The sequence below is a fragment of the Thalassophryne amazonica genome, chromosome 11 (genome assembly GCF_902500255.1).
Source record: "Thalassophryne amazonica chromosome 11, fThaAma1.1, whole genome shotgun sequence".
NCBI lineage: Eukaryota > Metazoa > Chordata > Actinopteri > Batrachoidiformes > Batrachoididae > Thalassophryne > Thalassophryne amazonica.
This window is the reverse complement of record NC_047113.1, coordinates 6128943-6143520: the sequence shown is the minus strand read 5'-3', so window position 1 is coordinate 6143520 and position 14578 is coordinate 6128943. Positions and strand designations below refer to the sequence as shown.

Genomic DNA, 14578 nt, shown 5'->3' with positions numbered 1-14578 from the left:
TCTACACCCAAAGTGATCAAAGAGAAACATATGATTATTAACCATCAGATGACAAATTAAATCCTCTTAAATCATTCTAAAGTCGGTTTTAAGCAGAAACGAGGTGATAATCAGTGAATCGCTGGTGACTATCAGAAATGACGTGGCTGAGCTCCGAAATGACGCATGCGCAGTGAAGGCAGGGCAGACCAATTTTTTTTGGGGGGGGGGTCGTTCGGTTGGCGACACTTTACCTGGTGGGGGATCCTAATAAGGATCCTGTCGGGGAAACAGTGGAGTTTCTGGGGTGTTTTTTTTTTTTATCCTTGTGATATCTATCATTTCTGGCCTTTGTTTCTGGTTTTTATTCCTACGATCTGATCAAAGCCTTACTTTTGTGTATGTTTCAGAACACTGATAGGTAAAATGTTCAACAGTGAGTTACAAATGGCTTTTATACAAATAATGTTTACATCAGCTACCAGTATTACGTTTGTTTGGATAGTAAACTTACTGTCATCTCCTACTGGTCCTGCTGAACACTGGGCTGGTGGATCCCGTGCCAAATCATTTAACTCCTGAAACACAAACAAATAAGCCAATGTTGTGATTGCAGTGGTGTTCACCATATTTACACAGGCAAAAATGTAAGCCAGAACTGATGCAGAGTTCAACAATGTTGTTCATCTTTTGGCTGCCCCCAAAAAAGGTCACCACAGCAGATCCCACACAGATCTGCACCAGGATCTGGCACAATTTTTACACCGGATGCCCCTCCTGATGCAGTCCAGTTTCACATGGAGAGAAACGCATGGCCCCTTGTTTTCCTATGCAGTCTCCAAGCCAGGTACTAATCAGGACCTACCCTGTTTAGCGTCTGAGATCTGATGGGATAGGGTGTACAGAAAGCAGAATGGCACACAGAGACGAACAATATTTATCCAAAAACGTAATTGAATTTCTTGCACCTAGTGAAGGTAAACACATTAAAAGGTAAAGGCACACCGCAGTAACAATTAAAGCAGCATTGTGTAAGTGTAACCATCTTCTCTGATTATTGGTGTGACAGATGAGTAATTTTTGTATTTGATATCCTTGCTACTAATAATTACTGTGCAAAATTTTAGGACAATGTCACCACTAGTTTCTGCGATACTAAGCCAAGGGGCATGGCCCCATATAGAAACAAGTGTTACAATCAAACATCCAGTTTGATGGCTAATAACTCTGAACTGTTCACACTAAACGGTTCACATTTTCACACGATTCTTTGATATAAGGCTCTGTATACAGAAGGAGAGCTTTGTATGCGGCATATTTGCAGATTTATGACATGCCAAATATGACTTCCTGGAATGTGCATTTGTACATGTTAGCACTTTTGGCTCTCTGTAACTCCAAATTTAATGACATCAGAAGTCTGATTTGTTTTTTGTTTTGTTTTTTTACATACAAGACATGTTAAGTACAATACAGTGTACACTCTAACCATATGATAGGGTAGCTCAAGCCTAATGTACTAATTACTCAGATAAATATTAACAGGTGAATTTTTGTCTTTAAGATAGTCACATTGAGTTAGCATATTCATCATTTATATAGTGGTACTAGCTTACCTGTTCTACGCACAAGTAATAAAGATGAATTTAATCCATGCCATTGTATATTTCATGTCACTTTAGTTAAAGTGTAGTAAGTTGCACTGCATTGTGTGTATGCTATCAACATTAATTTCACTGCAATGCAATATCACTGCAATGCTCTGGCATGCTGTACACAGAACATACATTTTAACAGAAAAAATGCGCACTTTAACTGGCACACGGTGCACGCTGGCCCATGTAGATTGTAATTCAAGTGCACCCTAGCCAGCCGCTACTACGTAGTAAGTAAAATGTCATGCTTGCTACCTGACCCAAGCACCATATGCACTTCGAAAATAAGAGCACCAGTGAGCGAGTTGTGACCTAATATGCAAGGCTGACGCACGTGTGTGTTCGCGCATATACACTCTGACTTAAGAGCCCCAGTGACTGCCCCCAGTCACCATAGCAAGTGTGGTGTGGCTTGCTTGTGGACTGTGGCTGTGCATAGCTATGTCATACGGGTCAACTTTACATATTAGATTAAAAAAATAAATAAATTTAAAAAAAAAAACGCACTGGTAATACAGATGAATTTTAGGGCCCCTTCACACATAGTGCGAATAAAGTACAACTCAGGACAACTCACGGTGAAACAGCTCGATTGATTGAACCACGAAACATCGCGCTGACAGGCAGGCGTGCACGATGCTGGTGCGACGGTTCGTGCACGTGGAAACACACTGCCAGCTGCTGTGAAGAAAAAATAAATAAATAAAAAATACATGCTGTGACAGTTTTGTGCACGCAGGAACACAGCAGCTTTTCGCAGCAGCTGCGCGATGTGTAACTGCATCGTGCAGCTGCTGAAATAAAAAAAATTTTAGATACCATCCACGGGTCTCGAACTGCGCCTTCCAGTCATAAACTTTACCACTGAGCTACGATCACTGTCCTGTGAAAGCTGTGGGAACGTGCCTGATATGAGGAAGGAGATAGACATGTTTAAACTGAAAAACCCACACACACCATATAAAAACACTGCATTTATCAAGCGGGTAATACAAATATGATCCATCTGTTCCTCTGTAGATGACCCATGGTCACAGACATACAGTCATGAAGGGGCCGTTAAATAACCCTAGTTAAATATAAAGAAAAAAATGCCACGGGATTCAAACCCACACACTCTGATTACCAGACAGGAACTTTACCACTGCGCTACAATCACTGTCTTGTAACAGGAGCATGAAATGGGTAAAATCAACAAGCAGATAAATGTATTTTCAAAAAAGCACTGTGATAAGTGACCAAACATTGTTTGGTACGGCGTATTTCTGCTGATACCTCCCTGCGGGGTGGGGGAGCATGCGAAACACATGCACATGTGTTGTTGTGGGGGAGGGGGGGCTGACACTCTGGCACACCACATGTGCACTCGGCAACTTCACAGTCGTGGGGCACTTAGACAAATTTCACATCCAGCTCGACAGCGATTGTCTGCTGACTGTTGTGTTAATAGTGTGAATGGCCACACATTTTCTAAGTGCCATGCAAGCGGTGTTAGATGTTCATGCGTGTCAGCTGGAATTTGACCGACACCTGCCACAAGAGGGTTCGATGGGTTTGCACAACGCACACAGTCTTTCAGCCACTGGTGTGTACAAATAGTTGTAGCAACAGGTATACGAGGTGTTGGAAGCAGCTACGAAATTACACGTTTTGCACACGATTCCTGCTTCATGTACACTTTCTGCGCAAATCGACCAAATTCGCACTGTGTGAGAAGGGGTCCTTAGCCATGTCATTATATATTTCACGTCACTTTAGTTAAGCTGTATTAAATTACATTGCACAGTGTGTATGTTCTCATTAATTTTCATAGAGCAATTTCTGACATTCAGACTCAAATGAATGATGATAAAAGGTGATAGCATGTCATATCACTGCAATGCTCTGGTATGACGTACACAGCAGGTACATTTTAACTGAAAAAACACAGGCTTTAAATAACACGTGGTGCACACTGGCCAGTTTGGATTGTAATTAAAGTGCACCCTAGCCAGCTGCAACTATGTAGTAAGTAAAACGTGATGTTTGCTACCTGACCTGAGCATCATGTGAACTGTGAAAATAAGGGCTCCAGTGAGCGGGTCGTGATCTCATATATAAGGCTGACCGTGTGCGCGCTCACACACATACGCTTTCAACCTAAGGGCCCCAGTGGCCTCCCCCTTGGTGCCCCCAGCCACCATAGCAAGCTTGGTGTCGCTAATACTCCATCACACATATGCCGATTGAGGCCGAATTGCAAAGCGTGCATGCACGCCACGTAGATGCGCTTAATGACTCATGCAGCAGTTAAGAATACATACACACACACACACACACACACACACAGCCGAGTGATAATTTCAGCCCCACGCATGTTTACAGGGTGCACATGCACGTGAGGAACACAGCGCTGCCTCCCACTCTGGTCTCGTGTTTGCCATCCAGACGTTTGGACACTGGGCAGTCTTCGGCACCTTTTATGGCCGTCTGACGGCAGTCTGTGCCATCTATCTGTTGTCTACATGCACTTTGGATGCCATCGTGCAGGTGTGGACGAGGTAATCTGGATGCGTTCTGACACAGTTGACCACGCCCCTTTCCCTCCCGACTGCATCCGATGATAGTAATATTTGCTGTTTCAACCTGATTCCTGCACATTCATGCTGTGTGTGGCGTGAGCTTTAATTACTGTGGCTGTGAATAGCAAACATGCACACACGCACGCACATGGTCAGCTTTATATATTAGATAAATAAATAAATGTATGTTCCCGGGTTATTGACTGATCAGCACTGACTTCATTTGAGGCTCCCTAATAAAGTGACATGTTGAAGTTTTTAAATTATTTTTTTAAGAGACAAAAATTTCAGAATTAATTATTTTTGACACTTAATATACCAGAGTAACAACTTGCTTTTTGAATGTTTAACTTGAATCAGTTGTGTACATTTATATTTCAAAATTAAACATTTTTATAGATTCTAAATCTGTTAAATTAATTGTATGTTTATCAAAAACAGATCTGTAATTTAATGATTAAAATATAGCCTAAAACCTAGTTATGGCAAGTTAAAGAAAAGTTTACACTCTGTCATCACATGTTGACCTACAAAGGTCACACAGCAGGTTTTGTAGATACACAACTGTACTAGTATGTTTCACACATTTGTTATAGAGGTTACACTAGGGATGTCCTGAGCCAATACGGCTATTTTGTGACAATCGGTTGGTATCGGATTTGGGAACGTATCGGGCTGATTGACGTTACTTTTCAGCACTCTTTTCAGCATCATTGACAACACAAATAAGCCAGTTTTGAGTTTTCAGCGCCGCAGTGGCTGCTGAATGCATATAATCTGTATACACCCACCACCCAAGCTCGGTGGGGTTTTGCATAATATTTTGTAATGCCCACTATTGCACGTACATATTTAAACCACTACCTGCACGATGTACCTCTTTAGAATCAGGCAATCTCAAAGAAAATGACCATCAACTCCAATCTAAGCAAACAAACCACCACAAACTCCAATAAGTAATAATTTGTCATCATATTAAAATTCAGAATTTTCCGTTCTTACCTTGTCTGGGTCTTTTGGACCGCCAAAACAAGACGAATCCAGCCATAAGTGTGCTCATTTTGTTTGTGACACTCCACAGAAAAATAATGTATGTCCCATAAAGTAATGCTGTATGTTATATAATCCATCAAATTCCATTTTACTCCATGAAAAAGTAAAAATATGATGATAAAAACGCATCTTTCCCGTGAATAACAACTGGTTTTCGATACTTTCGGATTTTTCATGTGGCTTGGGCTTATTCACTAAGCTGTTCTCCGTAAGCTCCGTTCTCGATACATGCATTCGTCTGGTGGACGCTCGTTTGTAATGTGCGCTCCAAGGCACTTCCACATTGAAGAATTTGCCGAATCAGAGTCAGAACACCCAGTGACGTATCAAACCTTTGACTGATATTTTCTGTTAGCCAATGAGAAAAGCTTTCCAGTGCACCATGGGAATCGTAGTCTTTACCTACAAAGGCGGCCTGCATGAGCACACACTGCCTGCAGCTTCTGACTGTGTTGTGATGTGCAGTCATCGCTGCAAGGCCAACCTCACGAACAGTTCGCTCGGTAAGTTACTGCATTTATAAGAGATGTATAGATGAAGCTTATCACAGTCTGGCACTTCTAATATTTTTTATTTTCCTTCTGGCACGTGTGTGTCGTGGCTGACATCACCCAGAAAACTACACCAGTAGAAAGCTCGTCAATTTGCAAACAAAAATCAAGATATTATCATAAATATAAATAAAGTTCATGACACGCTTAGAACAGTCATCACTCCAGCTGAAAAGTCAAGTTTAAGTTAAAGTTGCCTGGCTGGTGCAAAACTGATAAGTGCTTAAAAAAAATGTAGGAGTGATCAATGTTCTCAATGTTCATCTGTGTCAATATTTTAATTTTGATCATCAATTATATTTTTATCCGTTATTCCTATTTCCATTTTTATTTACACTATCTATATTTGGCCATGCTTTCTGTCTGTCACACAATGAATGAAAGTATGAAGTCAAATCGTCTTCACTATAGTATATACTTTTATCTTATTCAGGAGAGGAGAATAAGGAGTAATAATAATTGTTGTGTTTTCTGAAGCTTTCAAAATAGGTATCGGATCGGTATCAGCAAGATTAATCATTTAAAATATCGGATCGAAAGCCAAGAAATCTCGATCGGGACATCCCTAGGTTATACCCTGTCAGACATGATCCCAGGAAAATATGATGCATGTTTCTATGACCAGCAAAGGTGGATTGATCATATCTGTGCAATATCAGAGGAGGAACAGGATGTGCAAGTACAATTTATGCACCCTCAAGGTCCTGCAAAGTCTTAAAGTTGGCCCAGAAGAGAGAATATCTGTTGGGTTCCACTGATACACATCATGAAGCTTATAGATGCACCAATCACATCATATGGTAGACAATATGAAGTTCCGCTTGCTGCGGTGAATGTGTAGATGTTATCAATCAATCAATCAATTTTTTTATATGTTATGGCGTCTGTGACCCCATGGCCTTGGTAGAGGTTTGCACTCTGAGTGCTTCTAGTTAGACCTTGCTCTTTTCACTGATCTAATTTGTTTACTGGTAGTCCTTGTCAGATTCAGACATGACAAGCTTTTTTTTTATACCATAATTAGGTCGCTATATGAGACAAGTATAATTTCTGTCACAGATATGTTTTCCTAGTAGTACGATAACATGGCTCATATATTCAAAAGAATCAGACATCTGATGCCATTAAATCTGGAGATATAGAGACAAATGTGCTACCACGGACAAATGCAAATTCCAGGAAGCCATATTTGGCACACCATAAATCTGCAAATATGCAACACACAAAGGTCTCCTTCTGTGTACAGAGCCTTATTATATCAAAGAACCATATGTGAAAATCTGAACCATTTAGTGTGAACAGTTCAAAAGTTATTAGCCATCAAACTATGGATCTTTGATTCTAACACTTGTTTTTAATGCCAAATATGGGGCCATGCCCCCTTTTTGAAGGCTTAATATCTCAGAAACGAGCTGAGATATTGGCCTAAAATTTCGCACAGTAATTATTAGTTAGAAGCAGTGCTGGGCTGAAAAGATTGATTTGCCAATTTTAAAATCAATTCTCATTTTAATTCCCACAGATCAATTCATACATCCAAATAGGGCTGAAACTACACTCAACAAAAATATAAACGCAACACTTTTGGTTTTGCTCCCATTTTGTATGAGATGAACTCAAAGATCTAAAACTTTTTCCACATACACAATATCACCATTTCCCTCAAATATTATTCACAGACCAGCCTAAATCTGTGATAGTGAGCACTTCTCCTTTGCTGAGATAATCCATCCCACCTCACAGGTGTGCCATATCAAGATGCTGATTAGACACCATGATTAGTGCACAGGTGTGCCTTAGACTGTCCACAATAAAAGGCCACTCTGAAAGTTGCAGTTTTGTTTTATTGGGGGGGGGGGGGGGGATACCAGTCAGTATCTGGTGTGATCACCATTCGCCTCATGCAGTGCAACACATCTCCTTCGCATAGAGTTGATCAGGTTGTCAATTGTGGCCTGTGGAATGTTGGTCCACTCCTCTTCAATGGCTGTGCGAAGTTGCTGGATATTGGCAGGAACTGGTACACGCTATCGTATACGCCGGTCCAGAGCATCCCAAACATGCTCAATGGGTGACATGTCCGGTGAGTATGCCGGCCATGCAAGAACTGGGACATTTTCAGCTTCCAAGAATTGTGTACAGATCCTTGCAACATGGGACCGTGCATTATCCTGCTGCAACATGAGGTGATGTTCTTGGATGTATGGCACAACAATGGGCCTCAGGATCTCATCTCGGTATCTCTGTGCATTCAAAATGCCATCAATAAAATGCACCTGTGTTCTTCGTCCATAACAGACGCCTGCCCATACCATAACCCCACCACCACCATGGGCCACTCGATCCACAACATTGACATCAGAAAACCGCTCACCCACACGACGCCACACACGCTGTCTGCCATCTGCCCTGAACAGTGTGAACCGGGATTCATCCATGAAGAGAACACCTCTCCAACGTGCCAAACGCCAGCGAATGTGAGCATTTGCCCACTCAAGTCGGTTACGACGACGAACTGGAGTCAGGTCGAGACCCCGATGAGGACAACGAACATGCAGATGAGCTTCCCTGAGATGGTTTCTGACAGTTTGTGCAGAAATTCTTTGGTTATGCAAACCGATTGTTTCAGCAGCTGTCCGAGTGGCTGGTCTCAGACTATCTTGGAGGTGAACATGCTGGATGTGGAGGTCCTGGGCTGGTGTGGTTACACGTGGTCTGTGGTTGTGAGGCTGGTTGGATGTACTGCCAAATTCTCTGAAACACCTTTGGAGATGGCTTATGGTAGAGAAATGAACATTCAATACACGAGCAACAGCTCTGGTTGACATTCCTGCTGTCAGCATGCCAATTGCACGCTCCCTCAAATCTTGCGACATCTGTGGCATTGTGATGTGTGATAAAACTGCACCTTTCAGAGTGGCCTTTTATTGTGGGCAGTCTAAGGCACACCTGTGCACTAATCATGGTGTCTAATCAGCATCTTGATATGGCACACCTGCAGTGATGCCGGTAACGCGTTACTCTAATCTGACCACTTTTTTTAGTAACGAGTAATCTAACGCGTTAATCTTTCCAAATCAGTAATCAGATTAAAGTTACTTCTCCATGTCACTGTGCGTTACTATTATTTTTCATTGTGGGTCGATAGCAGCATTAAACTTGGTCTGTGGGCAGGAGGTCGGGGTTCGACTGAACTGCCCACTTTCAGTGAGCTGTGAGCTTTTCATCCGCGTTTTTTTGCAGCTGCTCGACTCGTCCTCACCTCTTAAAGCGCGGTGATCAGCACACCTGCACTGAGCTTTACAAAGACATTTTTATACTTTTTTTCCTCCTTTATTTAGAATTCTGAGCTGAGCCGCTCTGTATCTGGTCGTTAAAAACAGCTGATCCTCCGCGACGTGTCAACAACTAACACTATTTTCCACTCAAATGCACCTAAACTCTCTTTCTGAGGACCACATGATGTGAAAACGCAATAAAACTTTCTTACCTGTAAATCTGGTCATGTTTTCTGCATAAATAAATGTAATCCATTCTTTGTGCTCAAATGCCAAAGCAGGGGCGAATCCAGATGGAATGGGGGCGTGGGGCAAGGATGTGCCCCCCCTCACAACACCCCTAGATTAAAGGTCCAGTTTTGAAGCCGTTTTTTACTACAACTACTAATATTGCTTAAAATAATAATAATTTCGACAAGTAAAATGTTTAGAGAGAATTTAAATGTTAGAAAAATGTTAGAATTTAATAGTTACATTTATAAAAAATGTAGGTTCGAAATTGCAAGTTTTACTGTTACAGTGCTGTCAACAGTTAAATATGAGGTCAAGAAAGAGGTCTTTATTTTACTTTTTATAAAACAAGTATTTATTTTCATTGAAGTCAAGAAAGGGTGACTATAAAGTGAGTTTTGCCAAAACAGGTATCATTGTCATGTTGAGGTGGCAGAGGGTTGTTGTCGACAGCTGGGAAAAGTAACTAAAAAAGTAACTAGTAATCTAACTTAGTTACTTTTACAATTGAGTAATCAGTAAAGTAACTAAGTTACTTTTTCAAGGAGTAATCAGTAATTGGATTACTTTTTCAAAGTAACTGTGGCAACACTGCACACCTGTGAGGTGGGATGGATTATCTCAGCAAAGGAGAAGTGCTCACTATCACAGATTTAGACTGGTTTGTGAAAAATATTTGAGGGAAATGGTGATATTGTGTATGTGGAAAAAGTTTTAGATCTTTGAGTTCATCTCATACAGAATGGGAGCAAAACCAAAACTGTTGCGTTTATATTTTTGTTGAGTGTATTAATGGAGTAACTCAAATAATTTGATTACAAAAAAAATGTTTGAGGAAAATTCTTTGCCTCAAGGCTTAGTTTAATGCTGTAGTACATATGCGGCGCTGTAACGGTCCCACAAAAATGGAGAAGACCATAGAGCATGTGCATAACTCATGCAAGAGCTAATCAATGTAGCAGGTGACGCTACAACTTTACAAAGCCATACGCTGAGTAAAATAAAGTTTTTTAAGAGAAAGAGGGTCTGCGCTGATCATCTGAAATGGACTTATTATGCATTTAAAGTGAAGCAGTGCACTTGTATGTTTAAAAAAAAAAAAGCTTTAGTGGAATCTGCACTCCACAGCCGTTTATCACAGGCTGTGTTATTCGCCAAGTATCCATAAGAATACAAGGATTTTGACTTCAGTTTGAGCTGTATTCTCTCTGTACGGCATGTATAAATGAACACTAAGGGTGTAACGATACGTGTTTGTATTGAACCGTTTTCGTACGGGACGTTCAGTTCGGTACAGGGCTATGCACAGGTGAGTTTGCATTGCGTGTGTTTACCATCATTTCTGGACTATAGAGTGCGCCTGAATATTAGCCCATCCACCAATTTTAAAAAGAAAAGGTACATACGTAAGCCGCACTTGTCTATAAGTCACGTTGTAACATGACATATTTACACAGAAAGATTTTTTAACTTTTAATTAAATATGTATCATAAATGCTTTTTTCCCCTGAAGTGTTACACATAAATACTGACACGCACGTCATCCTGCGCACGCGCACAGTGTCCCTGCTCCACACGGAGAACTGAATAATTTTGTAATGTTTTCAGATTTCATCACGTTTGCAGTCAGGATCACATGGAGCTTGTGGTAAATGAGACTGTGCATGTGTTTCGACTTGTTGCACCAAGACAGAGAACCTGTGTGGAAACGTAGGGGGAGAAGGCTCTGCTAACTGATCTGACAGCGCAAAGTGCCGCAGAGCCACTTTTCTTCAGTACAACCCACAGGTAAGACCTTATATTTACACTGTGTGTGTGTGTGAATTCATACCGCATGAGGAGCACAGTTTTCAGAAAATCAATTGACAGCATCAACTGACATATCTGTTGTTTATTGAGAAGATTTTATTTAACTTATTACCAGGTAGCACGTTGCAATTATTTTATTTTCCTGTTTATATAATATTACAATAAATTGTTGGTTTAAACAACAAGCAAATTTAGGTTTTGCGCTTTGTTCCCATACTGTACTCAAAATAAATTGAACCATGACCTCAAAACCGAGGTACATATCGAACCGTGATTAAGGATGGGTATTGATAAGATTTTATCAATATCGATACCATTATCGATTCCGTTTATCGAGGCGATTCCTTATCAATTCCCTTATTGATACCTCTTGTGAATTTTCTATGTACTAAAAGAAGGCTTTGCAGGTTTTCTATGTCAACAACATTTTATTGAGTCTTAAAGTAAATAAATGTGAAATTGGTCACTGGATCCTTAAACTCTGGACATAATGAACTCTACATGGTGGATCCTTGATCTCTGGAGATAAATAGAAATAAACAAAATCTGTAGTTTTTCTCAAAAGCATTTCCTTTCAGACATTACTGGTATGAATGTCACTCCATACCTCTGAGCTGAGATCTTGCAGCTGGCTGTGCTGCACATTAGGATGTAATTCATAAAGAATGCAGGACGTCTCATTTTGGGAGGAAAAACGTTTTAGTCTATTGTGGGTTATTCTCTGTATTACAGCGTTTGAAAAGAGGTGCCATTTTATTTAAAGTGGCGATTTGCTGTGAAGTTATTAATTCTGACTGGCTTCTGCCTCAGCAGAGAGCGGCACAGCGTTTGGAGGTGTGCCAAAGGAACGGAGGACGATTCTCATTTCCTGACTGCAACAAGAGTCCAAGTTAGTGACTTTAATCCACACAAAAGTGACTCACGATTAACATTTTAATGGCTCAGAGGGGTTAAGAAGTGAAGTGGACTTTCCACTTCTGAAGAGCAGCGAATTCAATATATATATATATATATATATATATATATATATAATGTGAGTACAGTGTTTGCAAAATACCTGTCTATAGTCTAGGCTATTCGCCCCATTGAGGTTTCAAATCACACAAAATCTCAAAATTTCAAAGTCTGCCGCTCTGCAAGATGTCAATAACATTGACAACTGCACTGAGTCAGTCTGATAAGACTGCAATTTAACTGCTGCACACGAACAACAGCATTAACATCACAACATAAAACTCTGTATATTATGCTGAAAACTCTCGTGAATATATTATCTGGGTTTTCAGACGTTACTGTGTTTGTTTTATGTAAACATGCAAGAAGCTCAGGTTGTTTCTCCATTATTTTCAACGGGAATTGCCGTGAGCTACGATCGCTTCCTGTTCACGTCATTAGGGGGAAAGTGAAGTCTGCCCACGGCTCGACAGTGCCAATAGGCAGTAGCGGTGCGGTCGATGCGGCGCCTACTCTTAATAATGTCTATGAGCATGTCCATTAGCTATGAGATGTGCCAATTGTGGTGGAGGCCATGATTATGGAGAATGTGGGAAGGGAGTGAGCCAAAAATAAAGTTTCTATTCTTATTCAAAATGTTTTAACTGTGGTGGAGGCCATAGTGCTGCATACTGAGGATGTGAAGTTATGAAAAGAGAAGCTGAGCTTCACAACGTAAGTAAAAGGGAAGATGTCATATGAAGAAGCACTCAAGAGAGTCGATCCACCAAAGACCGTCAATAGAGGACATATCAGATGGAAAAGTGTGTCAGTGGCTGCATGGACACAGAGACAGGAAATACTCAAAGAGAAAGAAACTAGGACATTGGAAGAAAAGAAGGACTTGGTTACCTTTATTGCAGGGGTAATAAAGGCAACAGTGGATGTCAAAAACTGACAGGATTCAAATTATTACAAAGGCAGCAGTACAGCATTTGGATAGGGTGGGTTTAAAGTGGGAAGAGATACGGCATGGACTCAGTGTGCAACCAAGTCAGGAAGGGAATAGTTTGGGATGCCCCTGATTATGTTACTTTTACAATGGAATGCAAAAAGTTTACTAGCAAACAGACAAGATTTTAAACAGTTTATCAATAGTAGAACTGAGAAAGAAACCAAATATATGTACAGTGGTCCCTCGTTTATCGCGGGAGTTACATTCTAAAAATAGCCCGCGATAGGCGAAATCCACGAAGTAGTCAGCGTTATTTTTTTTACAATTATTCTAGACGTTTTAAGGCTGTAAAACCCCTCACTACACAACACACTTTATACACTTTTCTCAAACAGGCATTAACATTTCTCACTTTTCTCTCGTGTGTAAACACTCTCAAAGTTCAAACCTTAGTAGAAAAATAAGACCAACCTGTTTTCAGGCCCAAACATTTGTTTGAGACACAGACAAGACACAGACAACGTTTTCCTATAAATAATGATGATGGCTTTTAGAACTAACAAATTTAATTTTAACGATCAACCTACGAGGTTGGACACATAAGAAATTATTAATAGTGACTGACCAGTATTTCACAGTTCCTCTGATCGCGCCGCTCCACTAGCGTCTTTTTCCACTGAGTGACACCTCGGTGCAGGTGTCTTTTTCCGAGTGAAGAACACAGTTATGGGTAGTTGTTGCCGCACTTTTTTCTTCCGGGCGAGAAGATTCTTATAAAGACATGCAGAACACAATGCGCATGCTCTGCCTTCGCGGCGCCGCGACCGGCCAGCTTGATGAGGACGCAGAACACAATGTGCAAAAAAAAAAAAAAAAAAAAAAAAAGCATGCAAAATTGGACTAAAAAAATCCGCAAAACTGCGAGGCCGCTGAAGGTGAACCGTGTTATAGCGAGGGACCACTGTATTCAAGAAACATGGTTAAAGTCTAGGTTGGATTTTGTGTTGTTTGGATATATTGGTGTTAAGACAAGATAGGGAACAAGGACAGGGAGAGGGTGTGGTACTATTATGAAGGGGGGAGTACCATATAGTGACAGGTATAGGGAAACAGCATGAATGTGTGATGGTGGAAGTATAGGTGGAAAGGAAGAAGATAGTGGTAATAAAATATTATAATCCATGTAAACTGTTAGAATTTGATGAACTAGATAAAGTGAAAGGAATTGATAGTGATAATGTTATTTGCTGTGGGGATTTCAACACCCATAATGCCTTATGGGGAGGGGAAAGGACATAATAATGGTCAGATTATAGAGGATATGTTAACTGAAAGAAACTTGGTGTGTCTCAATGACGGGAAAAAGACAAGGATTGATATAAGAACAGGCAAAGAGTCGGTGTTACAGTTATATGCCAAAGTTTGGGCACCCCTGATAATTTTCACGATTTTTCTTTATAAATCATTGGTTGTCTGGATTAGCAATGTGTATGTATATACATCTTATATATTTATCTTAGCTCATACATTCTGTACATTTTGTAACACTGTTATAGCATAAAGTTTTATTATA

General features: G+C 40.5%; 1 protein-coding gene across 1 annotated transcript in view; it reads right to left on the bottom strand.

The window, feature by feature from the left end:
* The window catches only part of ube2d2 (ubiquitin-conjugating enzyme E2D 2 (UBC4/5 homolog, yeast)), a 78621-nt gene that overhangs the window by 52684 nt on the left and 11359 nt on the right, over positions 1 to 14578 (bottom strand). The window contains exon 2 of the mRNA XM_034181367.1: positions 494 to 557. Within this exon, the coding sequence (XP_034037258.1) occupies positions 494 to 557 (64 nt within the window). The remainder of the gene's footprint in view (positions 1 to 493; positions 558 to 14578) is intronic.